Below are 19,984 nucleotides of genomic sequence, written 5' to 3'. Positions count from 1 at the left end.
GGAAAGCCCTCGACTATCAGGGCCTTTACTCAGAAGATTTGAAACAATTATGTGACAAATATGGATCTAGAAAATTTGTATCTAGACATTTTTACAGCACCGTAAACAAAAAGCAGTGATTAAGTTGGATGAATCACCCGCGTAAAGGGATAATGCAGGACTCTGCGGATGGCTGCCATCATCCTGGAGAGATACTTTCTAATTCTCATGCATAACGTCTCGGAAACAGGTGATTCTCCAGCTGCAAAAGACAAGATGAATCAGAAAATTAGCAACTCACGAAACTGTTTTCTTACTTTACTGAACAAACTGTATTCTACTTTACTTTTACATTCAAACAATAAAAAGTGATCTCATGAGACTTGAACAGCAGGCAGTAAGAAACACTGATATGAGGATGTCTAGCATTGAGACTAACTGTGTGTTCTGTTTCATGTACTCACATTCCAGATGATTTCCAGATGTACTGGGCTGATGATCTTCAGACAGGCCAGCGGGACATACTTTCTTCTGATGAGCAAACATTTAACAAACAAAACAAAAGTCAAGATCTCATCAAACACAGAAATATCATAAAAGAGCTCAAGCTAAATGATCTGTCGTATTATTTACACAATAATTAATAATGCAACAAATTATATGACGTGTTTATCACCAAACTACTAAAGCAAAAGCTCCCATACCTTTCGTCCAAACCTGAAGGTAGAAGCTTTTTTTGGCCGAATGAAATGGAAAAAGCTCTTCTTTTTCTTCTCCACAGGAACTGGTTCTGGGGGAGGGGTGACTTCTGCAGTGTGGGACATTTCCTCTTCATTAGAGACACTAAGTTCCTCAGAAGTGTCACTTTCATCACTGCTTATAGGTGAGCATTCAGCAAGAAAAGGCCTGATGTCCAAAACAGCCATTTCATAAATTCTATCAAGGCCAGTTTGCTCATGCTCCTCAGGCAAAGGATCCTTCTTCTCCTCTTCTTCTTCAGGGTTAATATTAGCTGACTTGCAGGATCTCATCAGTAGTTCAGCAATAATGTCCACCGGGTCCCTAGATGAGGTCCCAAGGGGTAGTCGCATTAAATCAATGATCATCCCTGACTCAGCCATTTCCATAAGCATCTCCACATCTTCATCAGTGGCGAGGCTGCTGGGCACATAGCTGCTTGGAAAGTAGCTGCTTTCCATCAGTTCTCCAGTGCTGTCCAGATGTTCTTGGGTTATAGCCTTGGGGGACTCTGCCTGGAGACCCTCACTGGGCAGCTGAGCTGTGTCCATTTTGTCTGGCACAGAAAGACTTTCTTCTGAATATAAAGCCATGTTTTCCATGCTTTCTTCAGCAGATATCACCAGATCGCAGATTTCACTGCTGCCCTCCATGATATCCACCACTACAGTGATGTAATCCTAAAAAGGATAAAACACAATAAGAAAATGAATGAATAATTATTGCCTATTAATAATAATTAAGAGAATAGAGAGGGTGTGGCTGGGAGGAGTAGAGGGGGCGGTCCTACCTGCAGGGTGGTCGTTGTCCTAATGAGCTTCTGTTTGAACTGTCTGAACTATTTAAGTGCATCCCGGAGTTGCCTATTGTGATGTCATCGATTTTGTTGCTGCCATAGCAACGATACAGAGTCAGTGCAGCTCTTCCACTAAGCATAAACAGACCAATCACAACACTTAGACTATATAACTACACAGGACAAGCAGCTTTCTATTAGGGGTATCCAATTAACAGTGATATCAGAATCCTCAGAGCAGAATTAACACCTACAGTGTTGAGTGTCTCCATCTAGTGTTGAATCCTGAAAAAATACTGACGGGTCTGTTTTAACACGAACAGTCTTCATTTAAATACACTTGGACACAAATTTCTGGGATTCTGTTTAATTTCTCATTTTTAAAGCTGTGTAATTTAATGAATATACATATTAAATGACTTATCTACCACTCAGAAAACTAGGTTATGACCTTGCATTTTTTCTTCAGGGTTTTCTTGAGATAACGTTACAAAAATTGTTTTATCAAGATAATACGTGTAATAACTCACCAGAAAACATAGTAAAATAAATACCTGAAGCTATGGCCTTTTTAGCTTTCTATACATCTGAGTTAAATGGAAAATTAAGTTTGAGCTCCTTTAATGGAGCAGATGTTTTTAGTTAACGCTCCACCTCCTTTCTAATAGATTAAAATGTGTCTAGCCAATTAGAAAAAATGAAATAATTTAACTTTACAGAAACAGTAAATGAGAGTTAAAGAGAGTTTAAAGACACTTTCTATGATGTATTTCATGGTATTTTATTTAATCATATAACTATTATTTCTGTCAATACATATTTATTATTTTTTTTATGCAGCTCGGCCGTCAGCAGCCAACATCCAAGAGGGCACAATTGGCCATGCTCTCTATGGGTGGGTAGATGGTGCTGTCTGCCCTAATCACTACAACACGACACTGGCCAGCCCAGGCTTCTGTTAGCTGGTGAAATTGGAGCTGGAGGCGCTTTCCTCTGAGTGTGTCGGCTACCCGACGATGCCACATTGGCAGCAGTTCGAAGAAAGATCATTTTATATGATGAGTCAAACGTATGCTTGTAATTATGTCATAGATCATAAGTCTCAGACGCCCTTTCCCTTTGGTGTCTTTCAAAAGTTGCAGACTGAATTCGGTGCAGCAGCAGGTGTGAACACTCAGCGCTCTATTACATATTAGTGCTGAACATGAGCTGTGCATCCAGACAGAGAGGCACATCCAAAAAGTTCATTAGTGAAGATCACTCAATTAATGATGAGCTTTAAGGACTCTGAAGACACAGTTAATGGCTCTTACTGTCAATTTGGTGGTAAGCTCTAATCTTGCAGACTGGAAATTCTGCATCTTCATAAAACACAGTGGTCAGCATGTCCTATGAACATATCAGTCACTGAGTTTACTGCACATGCTTCTGTGATATTGCCAGACTCCTCTACACCTAAAGCGTAAGGCCCACTGATGTGTATAGTGCAAAAAGCTCAGTGTACGGGGGGAAATAATGGGACATGTGAAGGCATTGCATTGTGTGCAAATAGCCCAATAACTTCTGAAAAGTTTAGAAGCAAAGTTTCCCAAAAAGTTCTTTACCCCATTTTGAAATGATTACAGATTTTTATAGATTGGTCAATTCCTCCTTGGAAATGCACCAATTAAAAATTGAGGTTTTACTTACATTCTACAAACTCAAATCGATCAAGATATGGTACCCAAAAATAAAAAGGTTAAAATTGTAATCTTTCTGAAAGGGCCATTCCCTGTTACTATTCTTTATGGTATTGGGCCCCAGCCTGGTCCTAGAGACCCACTAAACCTGCATCTTTGGTGTTGCCCCTGTAGTGCGCAAAACAACCGTTAGTAGAATTTAAGAGTGTATCTGACAGCAGTAATGGACCAATAGAGTTTCATATTTGCTGCAAAACATCTTTTACTTAAGAATTAAACACTGCACAAGAACCTTTAACAAGAACAATTCTAGTACTCATCTTCCTCCTCATCACAATTTTCAGCAGAATCTGCTCCAACCTCCTCATAATCCTTCTCCAAGGCAGCCATGTCTTCTCTGGCCTCAGAGAACTCTCCTTCTTCCATTCCTTCCCCCACATACCAGTGCACAAATGCTCGCTTGGCATACATCAGATCAAACTTGTGATCCAGGCGGCTCCAAGCTTCTGCAATGGCCGTTGTGTTGCTCAGCATGCACACAGCCCGCTGGACTTTGGCTAGATCACCGCCAGGAACCACAGTGGGTGGCTGGTAGTTGATTCCCACCTTGAAGCCTGTGGGACACCAGTCCACAAACTGGATGGAGCGACGAGTCTTGATGCTGGCAATGGCGGCATTGACATCTTTGGGCACCACGTCGCCTCTGTACAACAAGCAGCAAGCCATGTATTTGCCATGGCGAGGGTCACATTTCACCATCTGGTTGGTTGGCTCAAAACAGGCATTGGTGATCTCTGAAACGGACAGCTGCTCATGGTAGGCTTTTTCAGCGGAGATAATGGGCGAGTAAGTGACCAAGGGGAAATGGATACGAGGGTATGGAACCAGGTTGGTCTGGAACTCCGTAAGATCCACATTAAGAGCGCCATCAAAACGCAAAGAAGCGGTGATTGAAGACACGATCTGCGCAATGAGTCTGTTGAGGTTGCTGTAAGAGGGACGCTCAATGTCAAGGTTGCGTTTGCAGAGGTCAAAAATGGCCTCATTGTCAACCATGAAGGAGCAGTCTGAGTGCTCAAGAGTGGTATGAGTGGTCAGGATGGAGTTGTAGGGCTCCACCACTGCAGTGGAAACCTGGGGAGCAGGGTAGACCGAGAACTCCAGCTTCGACTTCTTGCCATAGTCGACAGACAGACGCTCCATCAACAAAGAAGTGAAACCAGACCCGGTTCCACCTCCAAAGCTGTGGAAAATCAGGAACCCCTGCAGACCTGTACACTGGTCAGCCTAGAAAGGGACAAGAAAAAGAATCATGGGAACTGGTCTTCTCAAAGAGAAGGTTCTTTAAAGTTCTACTAGCATTACAAGAAATTATTAGTACCATGTAAACACACTGAACCAATTTTGCCTACAAAGCAGCTCACCATTTTTCGCATTCTATCAAGCACAGAGTCCACAATCTCTTTGCCGATGGTGTAGTGACCACGGGCATAGTTGTTAGCAGCATCCTCCTTGCCACTAATAAGCTGCTCTGGATGGTAAAGCTGCCGATAATGCCCATTACGGATCTCGTCTGCAAGCGATCAGTTACAGTCATTAACTAACCACCAGTTTATACCCCCATTTTTACAAAAGGTCTTCCAGAGCATAGGACAGCGACAGAGTTGTGTTACCTACTACTGCTGGCTCCAGGTCAATGAAGACAGCTCGGGGAACATACTTCCCGGCTCCAGTATCACTGAAGAAAGTGCCAAAAGAGGAATCTGACAAGGCAGAGCTGCCAGAAGCGATCATCCCATCAGGCTGGATACCATGCTCCAGACAATACAACTCCCAGCAGGAGTTCCCCATCTGGACCCCAGCCTGGCCAATGTGTACAGAGATGCACTCCCTCTGTTAAATACAGCATGTTAAGTCACACCAGTGGAAGACCAGGCTACAAACACATACTCTCCAATACACACTACTGCAGTGTAACGTTACCATCGTAATCTTGGTAAACAGAGAGACAGCCTTGATCTGCAAAGTCTCAAAACACACAGTAATAATAACGTTAAAAGAAGTCAGTAAATATTAGCGTCACAGCACTGCATCACTTCACCAGCCACGAAGACAATGCTTACCCCATGCAGCTGCGCTACACTAGCCTCATTAGGAGCTTTATGAGGAGTGTTCGCAATTAGAGGGGCGTGGCCTTTCAATTAAGTCCCTAGGTGAGATCAGTGAGGGCGTCAGAAACGGAAGAAACACTGCCTACCCAGACAGCAGTCCCCCGCCCGTGTGTAATGGACACCTAGCAGTGTCCTGTCTGTACACTGGCGAAGCCAGAGCGTTTAGTTGCCTTCGTGAATCGGTTACAGAGCCCTTCCTCACTGCACTGCCTGCAAGCCTGTTTTGGCCTCGTTGGTGTCCTTGCTTTTGCCTGATCTGTAGATTATAACTTATAGAGGTCTGAAACTTATTTTAAAAATCATTTTAACATCAAGAACTTTGAGATACTATAAAGTCAGTATTTCCATCAGACAACTGCCAAAACATGGAAGATCTGGTTTTGGGTAAGCGTATTTTTTGGAAGCCTTGGACACTGGATTTATTATTAATATTTTTCCTCAAATTAAATAAATATAGATATGAACTGCTCATTAAGTGAATTCTTCTTCTATTATTATTATTATTATTTTTTTTTAATTTATTTATTTATTTTACTACAATGCCTTTTAAACGACGGTGCCCCTGTGAAGCCCATTCACATCCCTGACCTGGTATTACTGCCCAAGGACTCTTATTGTTTATGTTACTAATAATTAGCAAATTATAAATTATTATTAACACAATTGGCAAAGCTTGATTTAGCCTGAATTAAACGAAAGCACTAACCAAGCCTTTTAAGCTCGTAAATAAAATATAATTTCTATTCCAGTGGTTTTGGTCGGAAACAACTTGAACACCTTGGGCATTTGTCGTTTACCAGCTGCACGTCAGATTAGGGTGCGCGGCTACTAGTGACTTTGTGGTAAGAGCCACAGCGCAGGAAGACCGTAGTGTCGAAGTAAGACTTAAAATATTTATTAAAAGATTATTAAATTTATAATAACTAGTCCACACCACCAACAAATCTCAGTTCAGTGTTCATCATCCATATTCACATGAATTATGAGGTCATTAAACTGCACAGGGTTTAAGTAAAAAGCCAAAACAAATGAACCAAACACAGCTTGACTAACCAATCATCATGGCTGCTATATTTGCTGTAGACCACCAGATGTCACTTAAAAGCTTCACAATATAAACATCTTGAACTGACTGGAAGTAACCAGTCATTACTAATCCTGCTTCAGACACTCATGGTAGACCCAGCCCTCATTTGGCTCAGGCCCAGTTGTTTATTTTCCTTCAGAGAAGGGATCTAGATTCAGCCTCCATGATCTCTATAATGATGAGTGAAGACATTCCGACCAGCTGCCTAATAAGCTGTTGGTCCACCACCAATGCAGCCCTGACCTGCTGAGGTATGGGGGAGGGGGGTCCTAAGAGATGGTCGGGTAGAGCCACTGTGAATCAGGCTTGTTGTCCCAGCACAAACCACTACATGTACCCTATATGTCCAAATGTTTGTGGACACCCCTTCTAATAAACACATTAAGCTACTTTAAGTTGCACCCATTGCTGATACAAATGTGCAAATGCACACACACATATACACACACAGCTAATCTAATCCCTGAGGAGAAGTAATGCTAATAGAATAGGACTCTATTTTAACATGGGTCCCATCTGGTTTGTTCACTGCGTATGGGGTCCAGATGGGACCCATGTGAGATTAAGGTGGGCTGCAATGAGGGGGACTAACTGGGGCCCAGTAAAAACGCATGTACAAACTCGCTCAGATGCTCAATGCCCACCTGAAACCCACCTAGCCCACGTTCCACTCATGTGAGCCACACACAAGCATGTTGGTTGGGTACTTACAACTGCTGACCAGAGGAGAACCCTACAAGCCTTGCAGCTTTGCAGATGTTCTGACCCAGTTGTCTGGCCATAAGGATTTGGCCCTTGTCGAAGTTGCTCAGGTCATCAGGCCTGCCCATTTCTCCCATGGTCGACATGTTGGATGCAGGAGAAATAGGCAGGCCTGGAAACCTGAGAGCCAAGACGAGAACTGATCCTAGGTGAAACCCTGAGAATCTGCTGTTAAGCCGTGATCCATGTGATGGAGCTGTTGAGCTGGGGCGACTATGAAGGTATAGTGTAACCACAACACACAGGCGATGAGCATAACCAACTTGTTAGAGACACAAATCGTAAAGGAGAACTACGAGAGTGAAAGAGAAACGTTGATGGCAGATGGGACAAAAGAACAACAGTCACTGTAACTGTGCTCTTTTTCACATACATGTCTGATAGGGAATAGAAAGTGTCAAAGGTCTCCATGCCTGCATCTGTAGGCACACCTGACTTCATCTGTATCTGGTGAAAGGCGGTTGATTGTTCATGGCGTCCCCTGTCTTCCACTTGATTATCAGCCTGGTAGTCCTGCAGGGGCTTTTGCTCATAACCAGGACAAATACGGAAGGTAAGTCTTACCTGCACCTTTCTTTTGATATATTTTTTAATTATTCACCCAGGTTTTGAATGTTGAAAGTCTGTGTGCTCAGTTGCTCACTTGGGAGACTTTATTCCTGAACCAGTTAATCTTATTCTTCCTGTGAAGAATTGGTATTGGCTAAGAAATTGAAAAACAGCACAAGACATACATTTTGAGACACGTAGTAAACGCCTAAAATGTATTGTTTACAAAGTGTTACAGTGACATTTAGCCTAGTCTGCACCCAGACTGGGGCACCACCCTGTTATGTTCTACTTATGTTAAAATTTTAATTTAATTTCATTTAAAAAAACGTATCCCTGCCTTTTTTTGCACTGATTTGTTAGTATCACAAGTCATGCTGGTAAACAGGCCCTATTTTGTAGAAGCACAATAAATGAAGCAGTCTTTAGAAATAGCCCCAGCATGATGTGACCAATTTAAATAATAGAATATTATATATATATATATATATATATATATATATATATATATATATATATATATATATATATATATATATTAGCTGTGTTTTTGCCTGTAAAATATGATATAAGAGAAAAAATACAAATACAGTACAGTTATTTTTATGTAAGTCAGAAGAACACAGGTTCAGGTTTACTGTATGAATCTGTTCAGTTCCACCAGAAGCTCACCTCATCTACTTTATTAAGCGATTCATTAGATTTACATGTACATGTTTGTCACCCATATCCAGATACTTAAAATCCAAAGCTAGTGTCAATAGACTCCAAAATCAAGATACCTTTGAGCCTCATGGCCCTTTCAAGAATGAGCACCCAGTAACCCTAATACAATGATTTGCAGTACACAATTTCTGTGGAGAACAAGAATAGGTGGGTCTTCAGTTTACGTTTGAAGCTAGCAGGTGATTGATGCTGTTTGGACACTCAAGGGGAGTTTGTTTTACCATCTCTGTGCCAGGACAGAAAATAATCTGGATACTGCCATGGTTGACCCTGAAAGATGGTGGGTCAAGCCAAGCCGTACTTAAAGCGTGACATGGTCTTCGGTTGTTCTTGGGACGGATACAGATTGCTATACGTTAGGGAGCAGCTGGAGCATTTTTGGCTTTGTTGGCCAGTGTCAGGGTATTATATCTGATGCGGGCAGCTATCAGAAACCAGTGAAGGGTATGAAGTACCTGGGAGGCCTCCCTAGAGAGAAATGTAGAGGAGAAATTTGCATGCCTGTGTCAGGTTTGCAACATGTGGCGTGAAGGTTTACTCGAAATCAACAACTACACCAAGACTGTTCAAGCGTGCTCAAGAGTGCTCAAAGGAAACAGAGATCACAGTGAAGACCTGTAGCTCCCTGAATGTTGAGCAGTTAGATAAACTAGTTGTTGGATGGAAACTGGAAATACTGGCCTTCTTTGAGCATAGCTTTGGAAGTGGTTAAGTCAACTCACATTCACAAATCGTTGAGTTTTGTTTATGTGCTTATTTGTGTTTATTCATGTTAGTTAAAAAAAATAAACAAACACTTAATGTCTGGATAAATAGCCCAAGTATCATTTCCCATAGCCATTAATCTTCTGCACAGTGCAATGTGTCTATATATGTGTAGTCTATAATAGTCTAGTATAGTCTAGTATAGTCTATAATGTGTGTGTATATATATATATATATATTTATCTAATAAGTCGGTCACATTGTAGACTATACTAGACTATACTAGACTATACTATTATAGACTACACATATATATATATATGGTTTTTTAAACCAGTTCACATCCCATAACTAATTTATCTAATAAGTTGGTCATTAAAGTAGATCAGGTGAGCTGCTGGTGGAACTGAACCTGTGTTCTTCTAACCTATCAATAACTGTACTCCAAACAGCATGTTCTTAATACTAATATAATAAACTTATGTTTATTTGTATTTATTCTGAAATATAGTCTATAGTGGTTTACAGGCAAAAACACACTGCTGGTTGGTATTCGGTATCACTTTAGTTGGGTGGTCCATTATAAATGTCTTGTAGATGCTCACCTGACATTCAACTGAATATCTATTGAACCTTAACCTTGATTGAACCCTAAATCATGACCCTAACCCAAAACTTCAAATCTAATACCTTAAAAGGTAAGGTCAATGTAGGGGTTAGAGTTAGGTGTAGGGTTAGATTCAGTTGAGATCTCGTGAGCTAGTCTGAAGAACAAAGCTTGGTTTCAGAATTCCAGAGCGACCTACAAGGTTACTCGTATTACAGAGGTGGGTCAATGTAGAGATAGGAGTCTTGCTCAAGGACTCTTATTGATGTAGCGCAGCATAGTCACCCAGACCGGGAATCATCAGTCTCCCACGTGGTGTGGTAGCTCATTGGCAGGTAGTGGTGTTATCTGTCACGCCACGCCAAACCAGGTATCGGATGATCACTATAAATAATACTAGACTTCATGAGGAGAACTTTGGAGCTGTTTTAATGAACACAGTGATGGAAAACCACCACGACTTTCTGTAGGAATGTTATTAATGTTAATTTTAATATCAGTGTTTTACTGAGCAAACAAACACTTACTGCCCAGATAATGAGTTTTTCAGTTCTAATTTCAACAGATGCCTAAAACATGTTCATAGTACTGTATGTTTAAATTGCTCATTAAAGTCAATGATATGGTGCATTTTTCATTAACCACAGGTTCATAAATTCAGATCTCACTGAATTATTACATTACAGCTTGTAAAATCTTGCTGAACAACGAAATCATCTGTAATTCTTGTAGTAAAGCTGTACCGTTTATTGTGGGTGTTTGTTGTGTTTTGTTTGTTGCTTATTTTTTGAGCTGTGGAACATTATGCTAATAGACAGGTCATGCTTGGGAGATTTCAGTTCTCCTGAAACTCTTCTGTTCTGAAACAGAGAGAGAAGTCATGCTCTAAAGGCTTTGGAAGCTGTCTAATATTAAAACAGCGTGCCGAAAACAGGATGTGCATTTTCAGATGAAGGTGAAAGAGGTGGGAGGGAGGGGGCAACCTTCAGCCCCCTATCCCCCTGCTCATGGTACATAACACTCCTACTGAAAGAAATGCCACAAAAATGTGTGATTTTGAGAAATGAATAGATGACGCTTCTGCTCCTTTTGCGAGTTTGTAGTGGAGGTGTGTACACCTCTAAGCTGTTCTTGGCTTAGGTAAGAGCCAAAAAAATCTTTAAGGGTTCTAAAACATTTACATTATTAGGAACAACAACTCTAAAAGGTTCTTCACCTTCAAACACTTCATTACATAAAATATTATTTACAGAACCATCGATTTGGAGGGTCTGTAGGGAACCAAGAGTGCATAGTCCCAACTAAACTGTTTTTATCACTTCAGTGCTGCTAATTTATACATTATTTAACCAAATTTAACCAAAAGTATATGGACACTTGTTCAGTACACCTATATTTACATTTACATTTACATTTAAGGCATTTAGCAGACACTCTTCTCCAGAGCGACTTACAAAAGTGCTTTGCTATTTACCCAAGAATCTCAGCTAGTTTGAATAGACTAATAATTCAAAGATACCTCTAAGTTTAGACACTACTAAACACAAGTCAGTAAGGTCACACAAGTCACTCTGCTATTCCCCCCCATCCCGAACATTTACAGCTATAAAAGCCATCACTCCTATCTTCTTGGTAGGCATTCCACAAGATTTTGGAGTTTCTGTGGGAGTTTGTTCCCATAACATTTGTGAGGTCCAACACTTATGTTGAAAAAAGAGGACTGGATCACATAGGCCTTATTCAGCAAGCATTTTCCTTAATTAACTTCCTAAATTTATTCTTGAGAAAAGTGGAAAATACAAAAAAATTAGTAAATGTCAGAATCTTCGTGAAAACTGCGTGAGTGGGTTCTTCTTAAGGATGGTGGGTGAATAAGACCCTATGTTCTAATTCAGTGTTTCTCAACCCTGGTCCTGGAGGCACCCTGCCCTGCACATTTTAGCGGTTTTCACTGCTTTAATACTCTGAAAGAACTTGTTAATGAACTGATTCACTTAATCAGGTATGTTCAGCGTGCCTCCAGGGCCAGGGTTAAGAAACACTGCTCTGATTCATTACAAAAGTGTTCAGTGGGGTTGAGGTCAGGGCTCGTCAAATCATGTCGTTTTTGGACCTCACTTTGTGTACAGGGGTACAGTCAGTGGGTCTTTCCCAGACAGTTTCCACAAAATGTTGAAACATTTATTAGCTTTAGCATGAACATCACCCTTCAGTCCACCTGTACATGACGCCCAGACATTGAAAAACGGCCCCAGATATCGTCCCTCCTTCACCAAACTTAACAGAATGGTACTATGCAGTCTGGTTGGTAGTATTATCTTGGCATCCACTCACTTTATCATGTTTCCCCCTGCTCCACAGTCCAGTGGCAACATGCTTTATGCCACTTTATGCCAACACGGGGCATTGCCTATTGTGACCTTAGGTTTATATGCAGCTGCTCAAACATGCAACCCCAATTCATGACATGAGGATAGTTGATTTTAACTCACCATGCACTTGTTGGTTCCTCTCTGTAAGTTTGTGCAGCCTTTTTTGTTTTTTCTTTTGTGCATGCTTGCTTTTCACAATAGCTTTTCACAGTTGACTGTGGCAGCTTTAGCAGGGCAGACAAACATGTGGAAAAGGTGGTGTGATCCTTGTGATCTTCAGTCCAGCCTATTTTGCTGGAAAAGTATGTCTGTGTAGATTGCATGGCTATATGCTTGATTTTACACATCAATTCAAAAACACATCAATAACATAGGTGACAAACGCCTAAATACAATATTCAGAAGGGGTGTCCACATACTTTTGGGCATAAAGTTTACTTGGGTTATGTAGTAAGCTGTGTGTAGGCTTATGTCACTTTAAACTAAACACACCTTATATGTAATGTACAACCTACCCCCTCCCCCATCCCCATCTTTTGTTTTCTAGAGTTGGACTGTCTTACATCTATCAGAGTTCCTCGGAGCACAGTGTGGAAAGCTCCTGAAAAGAGAACTCTGAAGATTAACTGTACTGTTATAGCTGAATCCCACTGTTGGAAGAACGTATCAGCTTTATGGTGCAGAATTGATGATGATAATAATAAATGCACACCTTTAAACCATTACACTCGCACAACAGCAGAATGGACTAATGATAACAGGAATGAACGGATGTTTTTCCTGACTTTCTGGAACTTATCTATGGAGGATGCTGGTCTTTACAGGTGTCAGACACATGCACCTGTATCCACTGAAAGCCATAATATCAATGTGACTGTGACAGGTAAACACAAAATGCTGTTTATATTCTTATGTGTGTAAGTATGTATACTTCCTACAAATAACCCAGAACATTTATGGCTGTTGAAACAGATGTACGTTTATTAATTATCTTGAATCTTTCAGAGTCTGAAACAGACATTGAAGTTATAAGCAATGAAAACAAAACCACAAGTAAGAGTACTTTTCTTTGCACCATATTTCACAAACAAATAATAAACAACTGCTTTATCAAAACATCTCATTGTCGAATACTCATTGTTTCAGATGGATCTCAAAGTGAGCCTCCAGATATGGTTTGGCTGTGGCCCTACGTGTACATCTGCAGTGGCATTGTAGTGCTGGTCCTCATAGTGATAGTTGTGACTCTACTCCTGATCTGGTGCCGAGGTATGTAGTGATCAATTTCCTCCACATGCTGAACTCTATATTCAATAATATACTGGATGCTTGGAAATTGTTTTTACTGACATGATGTTCTGTTCAATTAATTTAGGAACAAAACAGTCAAGGAAAGAGCAAATAGCTGAGAATCAGGTACAGTAACTGCACACACATCTCAACTGATAACTTTAAAGACTTTTTATATATTGTTTAATTTGTCATCACTGTCATTGCAAAAAACCCACATCTAAATTTTTTTTTACAAAAGATGTGAAAAACCTTTTAATGAAAATCAATGTACAAAATTACATTTTAGGTCATTTGGGAGGTCATTTCTATTGGAACAGTCACCTTGAAATTTTAACAAAATGTAAAACAAAGGTTTAATTTATAATTAAAATTAAATATAATGAATTAAATTCTGTCTTTTGAATTTTAACAAAAACAATTGCAATTTGCTTAATGAAATGAGAATTTTAAAAAGAGAATGTAAGGGCGGGAGGGCGGGGGGCATTAAAAAAAAGGTTTCTGTACGTCTCTTCATGTACGTTTTAAAATTCTGTACAGAATTGTATCACAGAAACCAATCAAAAGTAAATATTATTTCATTATTTTGTTGTTAGATATAGTATAAGTAGTAAAATTAGGCATTGCATAAAATTGCATCTCACAATATATAGGTAATCTGGTATTTGTAAGTAATATGATAAGTTTGAGAGCATAAAAAATAAAAAGGTTTTGATATGACGGTGACTTTCATTTTTGATCTTGTTCCATAGTTTCTGTCTAGCTAAGCGCTCTACTCAAAAACTGTTCATTAGTAATCACTACCTAATATTTCCTTCTTGTCTACAGTTCAGTGCAGCTCAGACGCCTTCTTATACTCCACCTGTACATGGGGCCAATCGACCTGGCAACACCCACAGTCTTCCAGCCCAGCTCAGTCCAGAATCAAACTGCATCTATGGTAATGCTCCTATTAGAGCCTCATCTCAGAGAGATGGCCCTTCCAGAAGACATCCAGCCAGTCACGGAGCCAAGCCAGGCCGGAGGTGTGACCGTTTCAGTGCGGAGGTGGAGGATGAGGACAATCCTTTGGTGTACGCCTCTCTGAATCACAAAGTGAAGTCAAGGGCGCCAGTCAGAGTCACTCATCCGGAGGAGACCTCCGAATATGCTGCCATTCGAGTCTACTGAGTTTAAATATTTTTCAGGCTGACTTGAGAACAGTTTGAACTTTGTGTTACTGACTGCAACAGATGGAACTGTTTCTCACATAATATGCAAATGCTTTGTACATAATAATGAAGTGTTTATAGCAGATATTATGGGCTAGGATTGATGTCACTGATTTAAAATAACTAATGATTGTATTTAAATTGCACAAAATTCACTTGCACTGTAAAGAAATCTAAAAACCTTAGCTATGGTGGTGTGTGTGAACTGCTTATATAACATCTGAAGAATTCAAAGAACTATCAGTATAAAGAACAAACATAATATGGACCATATTATAATGAGAATAATGAGAGTTCAGTACATGGAAGTGACAAACCGTGAACCTCAAACATGGCTGTTCATCCTTCAAAAGAAAATCCAGCAGAATAAAAACAGAGCTGGAAAACAGATCAATACAAGACCCCAAAACTGCTACCGAACAGTCAGGTTCATTATATTGTCACCTCCAAAACTGAAATAAACCCCACCCACTATAGAAAGTCCCAGTCAAAACTGTTGAAGCCGTAAAACATGACACTGCCTTCAGGGGAACATGGTGTTGTTTATCCTGTTTTTTTCTTGTGCTTTTCCAGTGTCCTCTGAGAAGGAGCTCATGCAAAGTAAAAACTGGGGGTGGCAAAATGGAATAAATGTTAAGCTAAAAGCTAACGCTAGCTGAGTGGCTTGTACCATCTCTACTCTCAATCATCCTAGAACTAGAAACTACCTCAGCTGATCAACTACCTCCAGCCAAACTGGAACTGGAACTACACACACTGGCCTATATCAGCTAAATAACAGGGTGGTAAATAGGCTTGGTAATTAAATTTGAGAGTTTTTTTGACCCGACCAAAGTCACAGACCTATTATTTATATATCTTAACAACTTAATATTTTGTAAAAGTATATATATATATATATATATATATATATATATATATATATATACACACACACGCGTATTTAAAACAAGATTGCCGGTCATGTTACTTACTTTTTAACCCATTTGTGTCTGACAACAAGTATTATATCAATTTAGTTTATAAGTAGATAAAAAAAAGTGATGAAATGTTAAATAGGTCTACCTTATATAAAAGATCTACAGTCATATGCATAGGTTCAGGCACCCTTGACCAAATGCCACATTTTGCTGTTTTTTTTAGTAAAAATACAGAAAAACAGATTTTCTATAGTGAATCAAACATAAAACACTCCTAATGCACAGTAAGTCTGCGTTTAATAACATAAAACATTTGTGGACTGTGCAAAACGTACCTCACAGAGTAAGGACCTTTTTTGGCAGAAATCACAGGTTGCAAGCACTTTTTGTGCTAGCCAGAATTCTTTCAGTACTTGTAGTTCTGCAGTGAATTCTTTACAGACTCTGCAGAAGGCCTCTAGTTCTAAAATAGACATAAGTGGTCTTGAATGCACAGCCTATTTAATCTTCTTATAGCCTTCCTCTGGCTTGTGGGCATCGATTACTTTCGTTTTTAGATCTTCAGACCTTCAGTTGCATAGAGGAACCCATGTTTGAAGAGTCTGAATTTGTAAAGTTTGATTAAGAAATTAAATTTGGTTGTTAAAAATCTGTGACCCGTTTGACCAAAAAGACATTTTGCATTTTAAATGATAAATAAATTCTTTAAATTGTTAGTGTTTAACCACTTCCCAACAGACCTGCTCCAGTTAATCAGCTAATTAATAAGCCCTTCCTGGGGTTTCAAGTGGTCCAGTGGGCTAAGGACCTCCTGCACTGCACTCTTTAGTTGTTCCCTGCTCCCTGAGACTATTTCACTTTCAGGAAGGGCTTGTTAATTAGCTGATTAGCTAGATAGGCCAACAGCAACATCATTGATGGGGTAACAGAAAATTTACAGAGTCATGACTTGGTAACACCCACTTTCAGGCTCTGCTTCGCACAAGGCCTCTAGTTCTAAACATTCCTTTGGTGGTCTTGCATGCACAGGTTGTTTAAGGTCTATCTTTTAATAGCCTTCCTCTGCCTTGTGGGCATTGATTACTTCATGGCATGTTACCAACTGTAATTAGGAGCTGTCCGCTGAATCAAATGTCCAAGCAAACTCAGCAAATATGGGTTCCTGTAAACAACTGAAGGTGTAAAGACCTGAAAACGGAAATAATTGATGCCCATACAGCAGAGGAAGGCTGTAAGCAGATAGAACCTTAGACGAGCTGTGCATGCAAGACCACCTTGTGCAAAGAAGAGCCTGAAAGGGGGTGTTACCAAGTTCTGACTCTGTAAGTGTTCTGTTACTCCATCAATGATGTTGCTGTTGGCTGATCTAGCTTATCAGCTAATTAACAAGCCCTTCCTGAATGTGGAAGTGGACTCAGAGCAGGGAACCACTAAAGGGTGCAGTGCAGGAGCTCCTCCAAACCAGGACTTCCCATCCATCAGTGAAAAGACCCCAGATAACTGGGGTTATCACTGTGTAACAAAACCCTGTGTGAAATAGTAACTGGGTTTTATTCTATGTAACTTTGCACTATTTCCACTGGTCTATATACTTCTATTCACCTTGGCCAAAGCAGCCAAGCTAATAAATATGATCCATGTTTAGAGGTGATCAGAGTCCTGAATAATGTAAAGTGAAATTCTAGGAAATCTCTTCTCTTCAACAAGCCTGGGAGTGGTTCAGTAGTGGTTAAGAAGTGCATGGTGGGACAGGTTTCAGCAAGTTATGAAAGTGAAGAACTACAACACACGATCACACTTCCTGTGTGAGGAAGAGGAGTGTGTGACGAACGGAACACGCCGTGGCGCGACTGACACCTGTAGTGTAATTTGGGCGGCCTCGTAATGGATGAGTAACCTACTCCTTTGTCGTTCTTCACACTGTACCTGTGTGTGTGGGGGGTATAAGTGAATAAGTCCCTCCATTCTTCCTTTTTACACTGTAAAACACTCCAACACAGTGGCTCATGAACAGCTCCTGAGATTGATCAGCTCGAATAAAACAGAGGATTGCTGTAGGACATCTACAGTACACTCTTTAAAATAAAGGTGCTACAAAAGATTCTTTGAAGCCATGCAATAGTAAAACCCTGTTTGGTTCCATAAAAGAGACATTTGTGTAATATCAGTGATATCAGTGTGAAAAACATTTTATGGAAAAAAGCTTTTTAATGGTTCTTTATGTCATCACTCAAAGAAACCTTTGTAGCAACTTTATTTTAAAAAGTGTATATAGAGGTCCACTGGACTTTTTAGGGTTCATACCAAGCAAAACTGATTTTTAATTTTTTTTTATGAAAAATTTTATAATTATTGTGCAATTTTAAAATTAGTATTTTTACATTTTTAAACAGTTTTCACGTTTTGATTTATAAAAAATAGGCTGCTTTGTTTGTTACGTCTCAAAAAACATTGAGCCTATTCAGCCTACAGCTCTGTCCATTCCCATATAATGCCTAATTCACAAAGCTGTCCAGCCTGAACCTTAGCGTGGGCAGCTTTTGGAATAAGGCAGTAAATACAGGGTGGTATATCAGAACATGCACAGCAGAACAGTGCACCATCACTCCAGAGACTACTACATCTTCCTGAAATGACCATATTTTCAGTCTTCTCCAGTCAAAAAGAGGTTTTGATTTGAAAGTTCGAAGTTTTTGCAGACCTCAACTTGACCTCCACGTTTCCTGTTAACTGCCATTTCCTAACTACATTTTGTACTGAGGAAACAGTTATCTGAAAACCCCTCGCTATCTTCATATAGCCTTCTTCGGTTTGATGGGCATCAAGACATGCAGCCACTTAAAGGTGCACATGGCTTCCAAATGTGAGGCAAGGTCCGAGGATTAATCAACCCTTAAAATGTGCATCACCTGGCCTTTTCTAATGATAACTGTGAACAAGCCATAGCCCTAACATGTTAATTGATCTGAGATCATGGGGAAATTATCTGAGAGCTCTGGTTACAGTGGATTGGGGAAAAAATGTGGAAGTCAAAACAGCCCTTCACCTAAAAGCATGCAATAAGACATTCATTTAATGTTCTGAGTTCTGTCAAATATCTGTACAGTTTGTGCTCTATCCTCCGGGTTGTGCACTTAAAATGGATGTTGTGCTGTAGTTATTTCCAGCTTAGTACTGGTTGAAGAGCATGAAGAAACTTAAACTGAGAGTAATGGAATGGCCGTTCCATAAAGCATTATTTTATTGCAAAATTGGTGCAAATAAAGTTACTGATCAAATTTCCATTCAATTTAGCACTGTTATCCAGAGCGACTTACAAGGTTACACACATTACAGAAGTGGGCCAATGCAGTGGTAGGCCCAAGGGCATTTTTATCGGTGTAGCATAGCATAGTCACCCAGACCCGGAATCAAATCCCAGTCTGCCACATGATATGGCAGCTCAGTGGCAGGTGGTGGTCTTAACCATTGTGCCACACCAACCACAAAAAAAAAAAAAAACATAACAAAAGCTTTTGACCACTGTCTCACTATATCACTAAAAATAAGGGTTCCACACTGACATATCATGCAGAACTGAATTATTCATGCTTGTTTAATGCTTGTAAATTCTGCTATATCAAGAAAATATGGACCATTTATATATGCCTATTCATCATGAAACAATCACACAACTTAAATGGCATCCATCAGTTTTCAGAAATGTAAAAATTTTAAATATGGTTTTGGTATGATGAAGATAATACTGAGTATTGTAAATCAGATATATTATATACCATTTTTTTTTATTTAGAAGTAAAACAGACCAATTAAAAGCCTCCTCTATGGCAGTGCGCCAAAGAACCAAAAACTTTAAGAGATATTGTCTATTGATTATTATAACTATAACTTTCACTATAACTGTGAAAGAAGAAACACTAACATTTCACAACCATCCAAAAGTCCTGGTGCTTCTTCAAGCCATCACTAATGGTTTTGCCATTTTCCACTGGTCAGGGATCAGCTTTATTTAGTGTCTTCAATGGTGGGAGAGATGGTCATTTGAATAGTAAACTGTGGTCAGACAGTAGATCAGTGCAGAAGAGTGAACAGCCTCCCGGCCAATTATAGTAATACAGAAGTGATAAGACTGGCGTGAAACTACAGGCCACCTTTGTTCCTCTCCTAAGGTGCAGAAGAAATTTTCACTTCCAGCTGAATGTTCACAGCAGGCCTAAATCAGTAGTATTGACTTCTTTCAGTTCAGCAGATAGGTTCCTCTGTGAGCTCTTTTCACATCTGGTTCAATTGTCTTGTGCCTGTCTGTGGGGTATTGTGACAAACAGAAGATGTTTCATTGTCTGAGTCTCTTTGAAGTAAACACTGTATGTACCTTAGGCAGTTGAGTCGAGT

General features: G+C 39.9%; 2 protein-coding genes across 2 annotated transcripts; one reads left to right on the top strand and one right to left on the bottom strand.

Annotated features, from left to right (window-relative positions):
* Nucleotides 1-3,501: 3,501 nt before the first annotated feature.
* Nucleotides 3,502-5,082, bottom strand: LOC140535491 (tubulin alpha chain-like). The gene is made up of 3 exons (XM_072656885.1): nucleotides 4,866-5,082; nucleotides 4,617-4,765; nucleotides 3,502-4,479 (listed from the first exon to the last, which is right to left on the bottom strand). Exons 1-3 carry the CDS (start codon nucleotides 5,041-5,043, stop codon nucleotides 3,502-3,504), a joined length of 1,305 nt encoding a protein of 434 aa, XP_072512986.1. The 5' UTR covers nucleotides 5,044-5,082.
* Nucleotides 5,083-7,457: 2,375 nt separating this feature from the next.
* LOC140535490 (uncharacterized) lies at nucleotides 7,458-15,458 on the top strand. The gene is made up of 6 exons (XM_072656884.1): nucleotides 7,458-7,765; nucleotides 12,719-13,054; nucleotides 13,177-13,224; nucleotides 13,318-13,440; nucleotides 13,547-13,587; nucleotides 14,290-15,458. Exons 1-6 carry the CDS (start codon nucleotides 7,684-7,686, stop codon nucleotides 14,629-14,631), a joined length of 972 nt encoding a protein of 323 aa, XP_072512985.1. The 5' UTR covers nucleotides 7,458-7,683; the 3' UTR covers nucleotides 14,632-15,458.
* The last annotated feature ends 4,526 nt before the right edge of the window (nucleotides 15,459-19,984 follow it).

Source organism: Salminus brasiliensis, chromosome 15 (genome assembly GCF_030463535.1).
Source record: "Salminus brasiliensis chromosome 15, fSalBra1.hap2, whole genome shotgun sequence".
NCBI classification, from domain to species: Eukaryota; Metazoa; Chordata; class Actinopteri; order Characiformes; family Bryconidae; genus Salminus; species Salminus brasiliensis.
This window is presented reverse-complemented; position numbering and strand designations above follow the sequence as displayed.

Coding starts and splice junctions, on each gene's coding strand:
- LOC140535491 (XM_072656885.1), bottom strand. CDS start 5,043: ATGGGGAACTCCTGCTGGGAGTTGTATTGTCTGGAGCATGGTATCCAG. Junction 4,766..4,865: donor CCTGGAGCCAGCAGTAGTAG/GTAACACAACTC, acceptor GATCGCTTGCAG/ACGAGATCCGTAATGGGCAT. Junction 4,480..4,616: donor TTGATAGAATGCGAAAAATG/GTGAGCTGCTTT, acceptor GTCCCTTTCTAG/GCTGACCAGTGTACAGGTCT.
- LOC140535490 (XM_072656884.1), top strand. CDS start 7,684: ATGGCGTCCCCTGTCTTCCACTTGATTATCAGCCTGGTAGTCCTGCAG. Junction 7,766..12,718: donor AACCAGGACAAATACGGAAG/GTAAGTCTTACC, acceptor TTTGTTTTCTAG/AGTTGGACTGTCTTACATCT. Junction 13,441..13,546: donor ACTCCTGATCTGGTGCCGAG/GTATGTAGTGAT, acceptor CAATTAATTTAG/GAACAAAACAGTCAAGGAAA.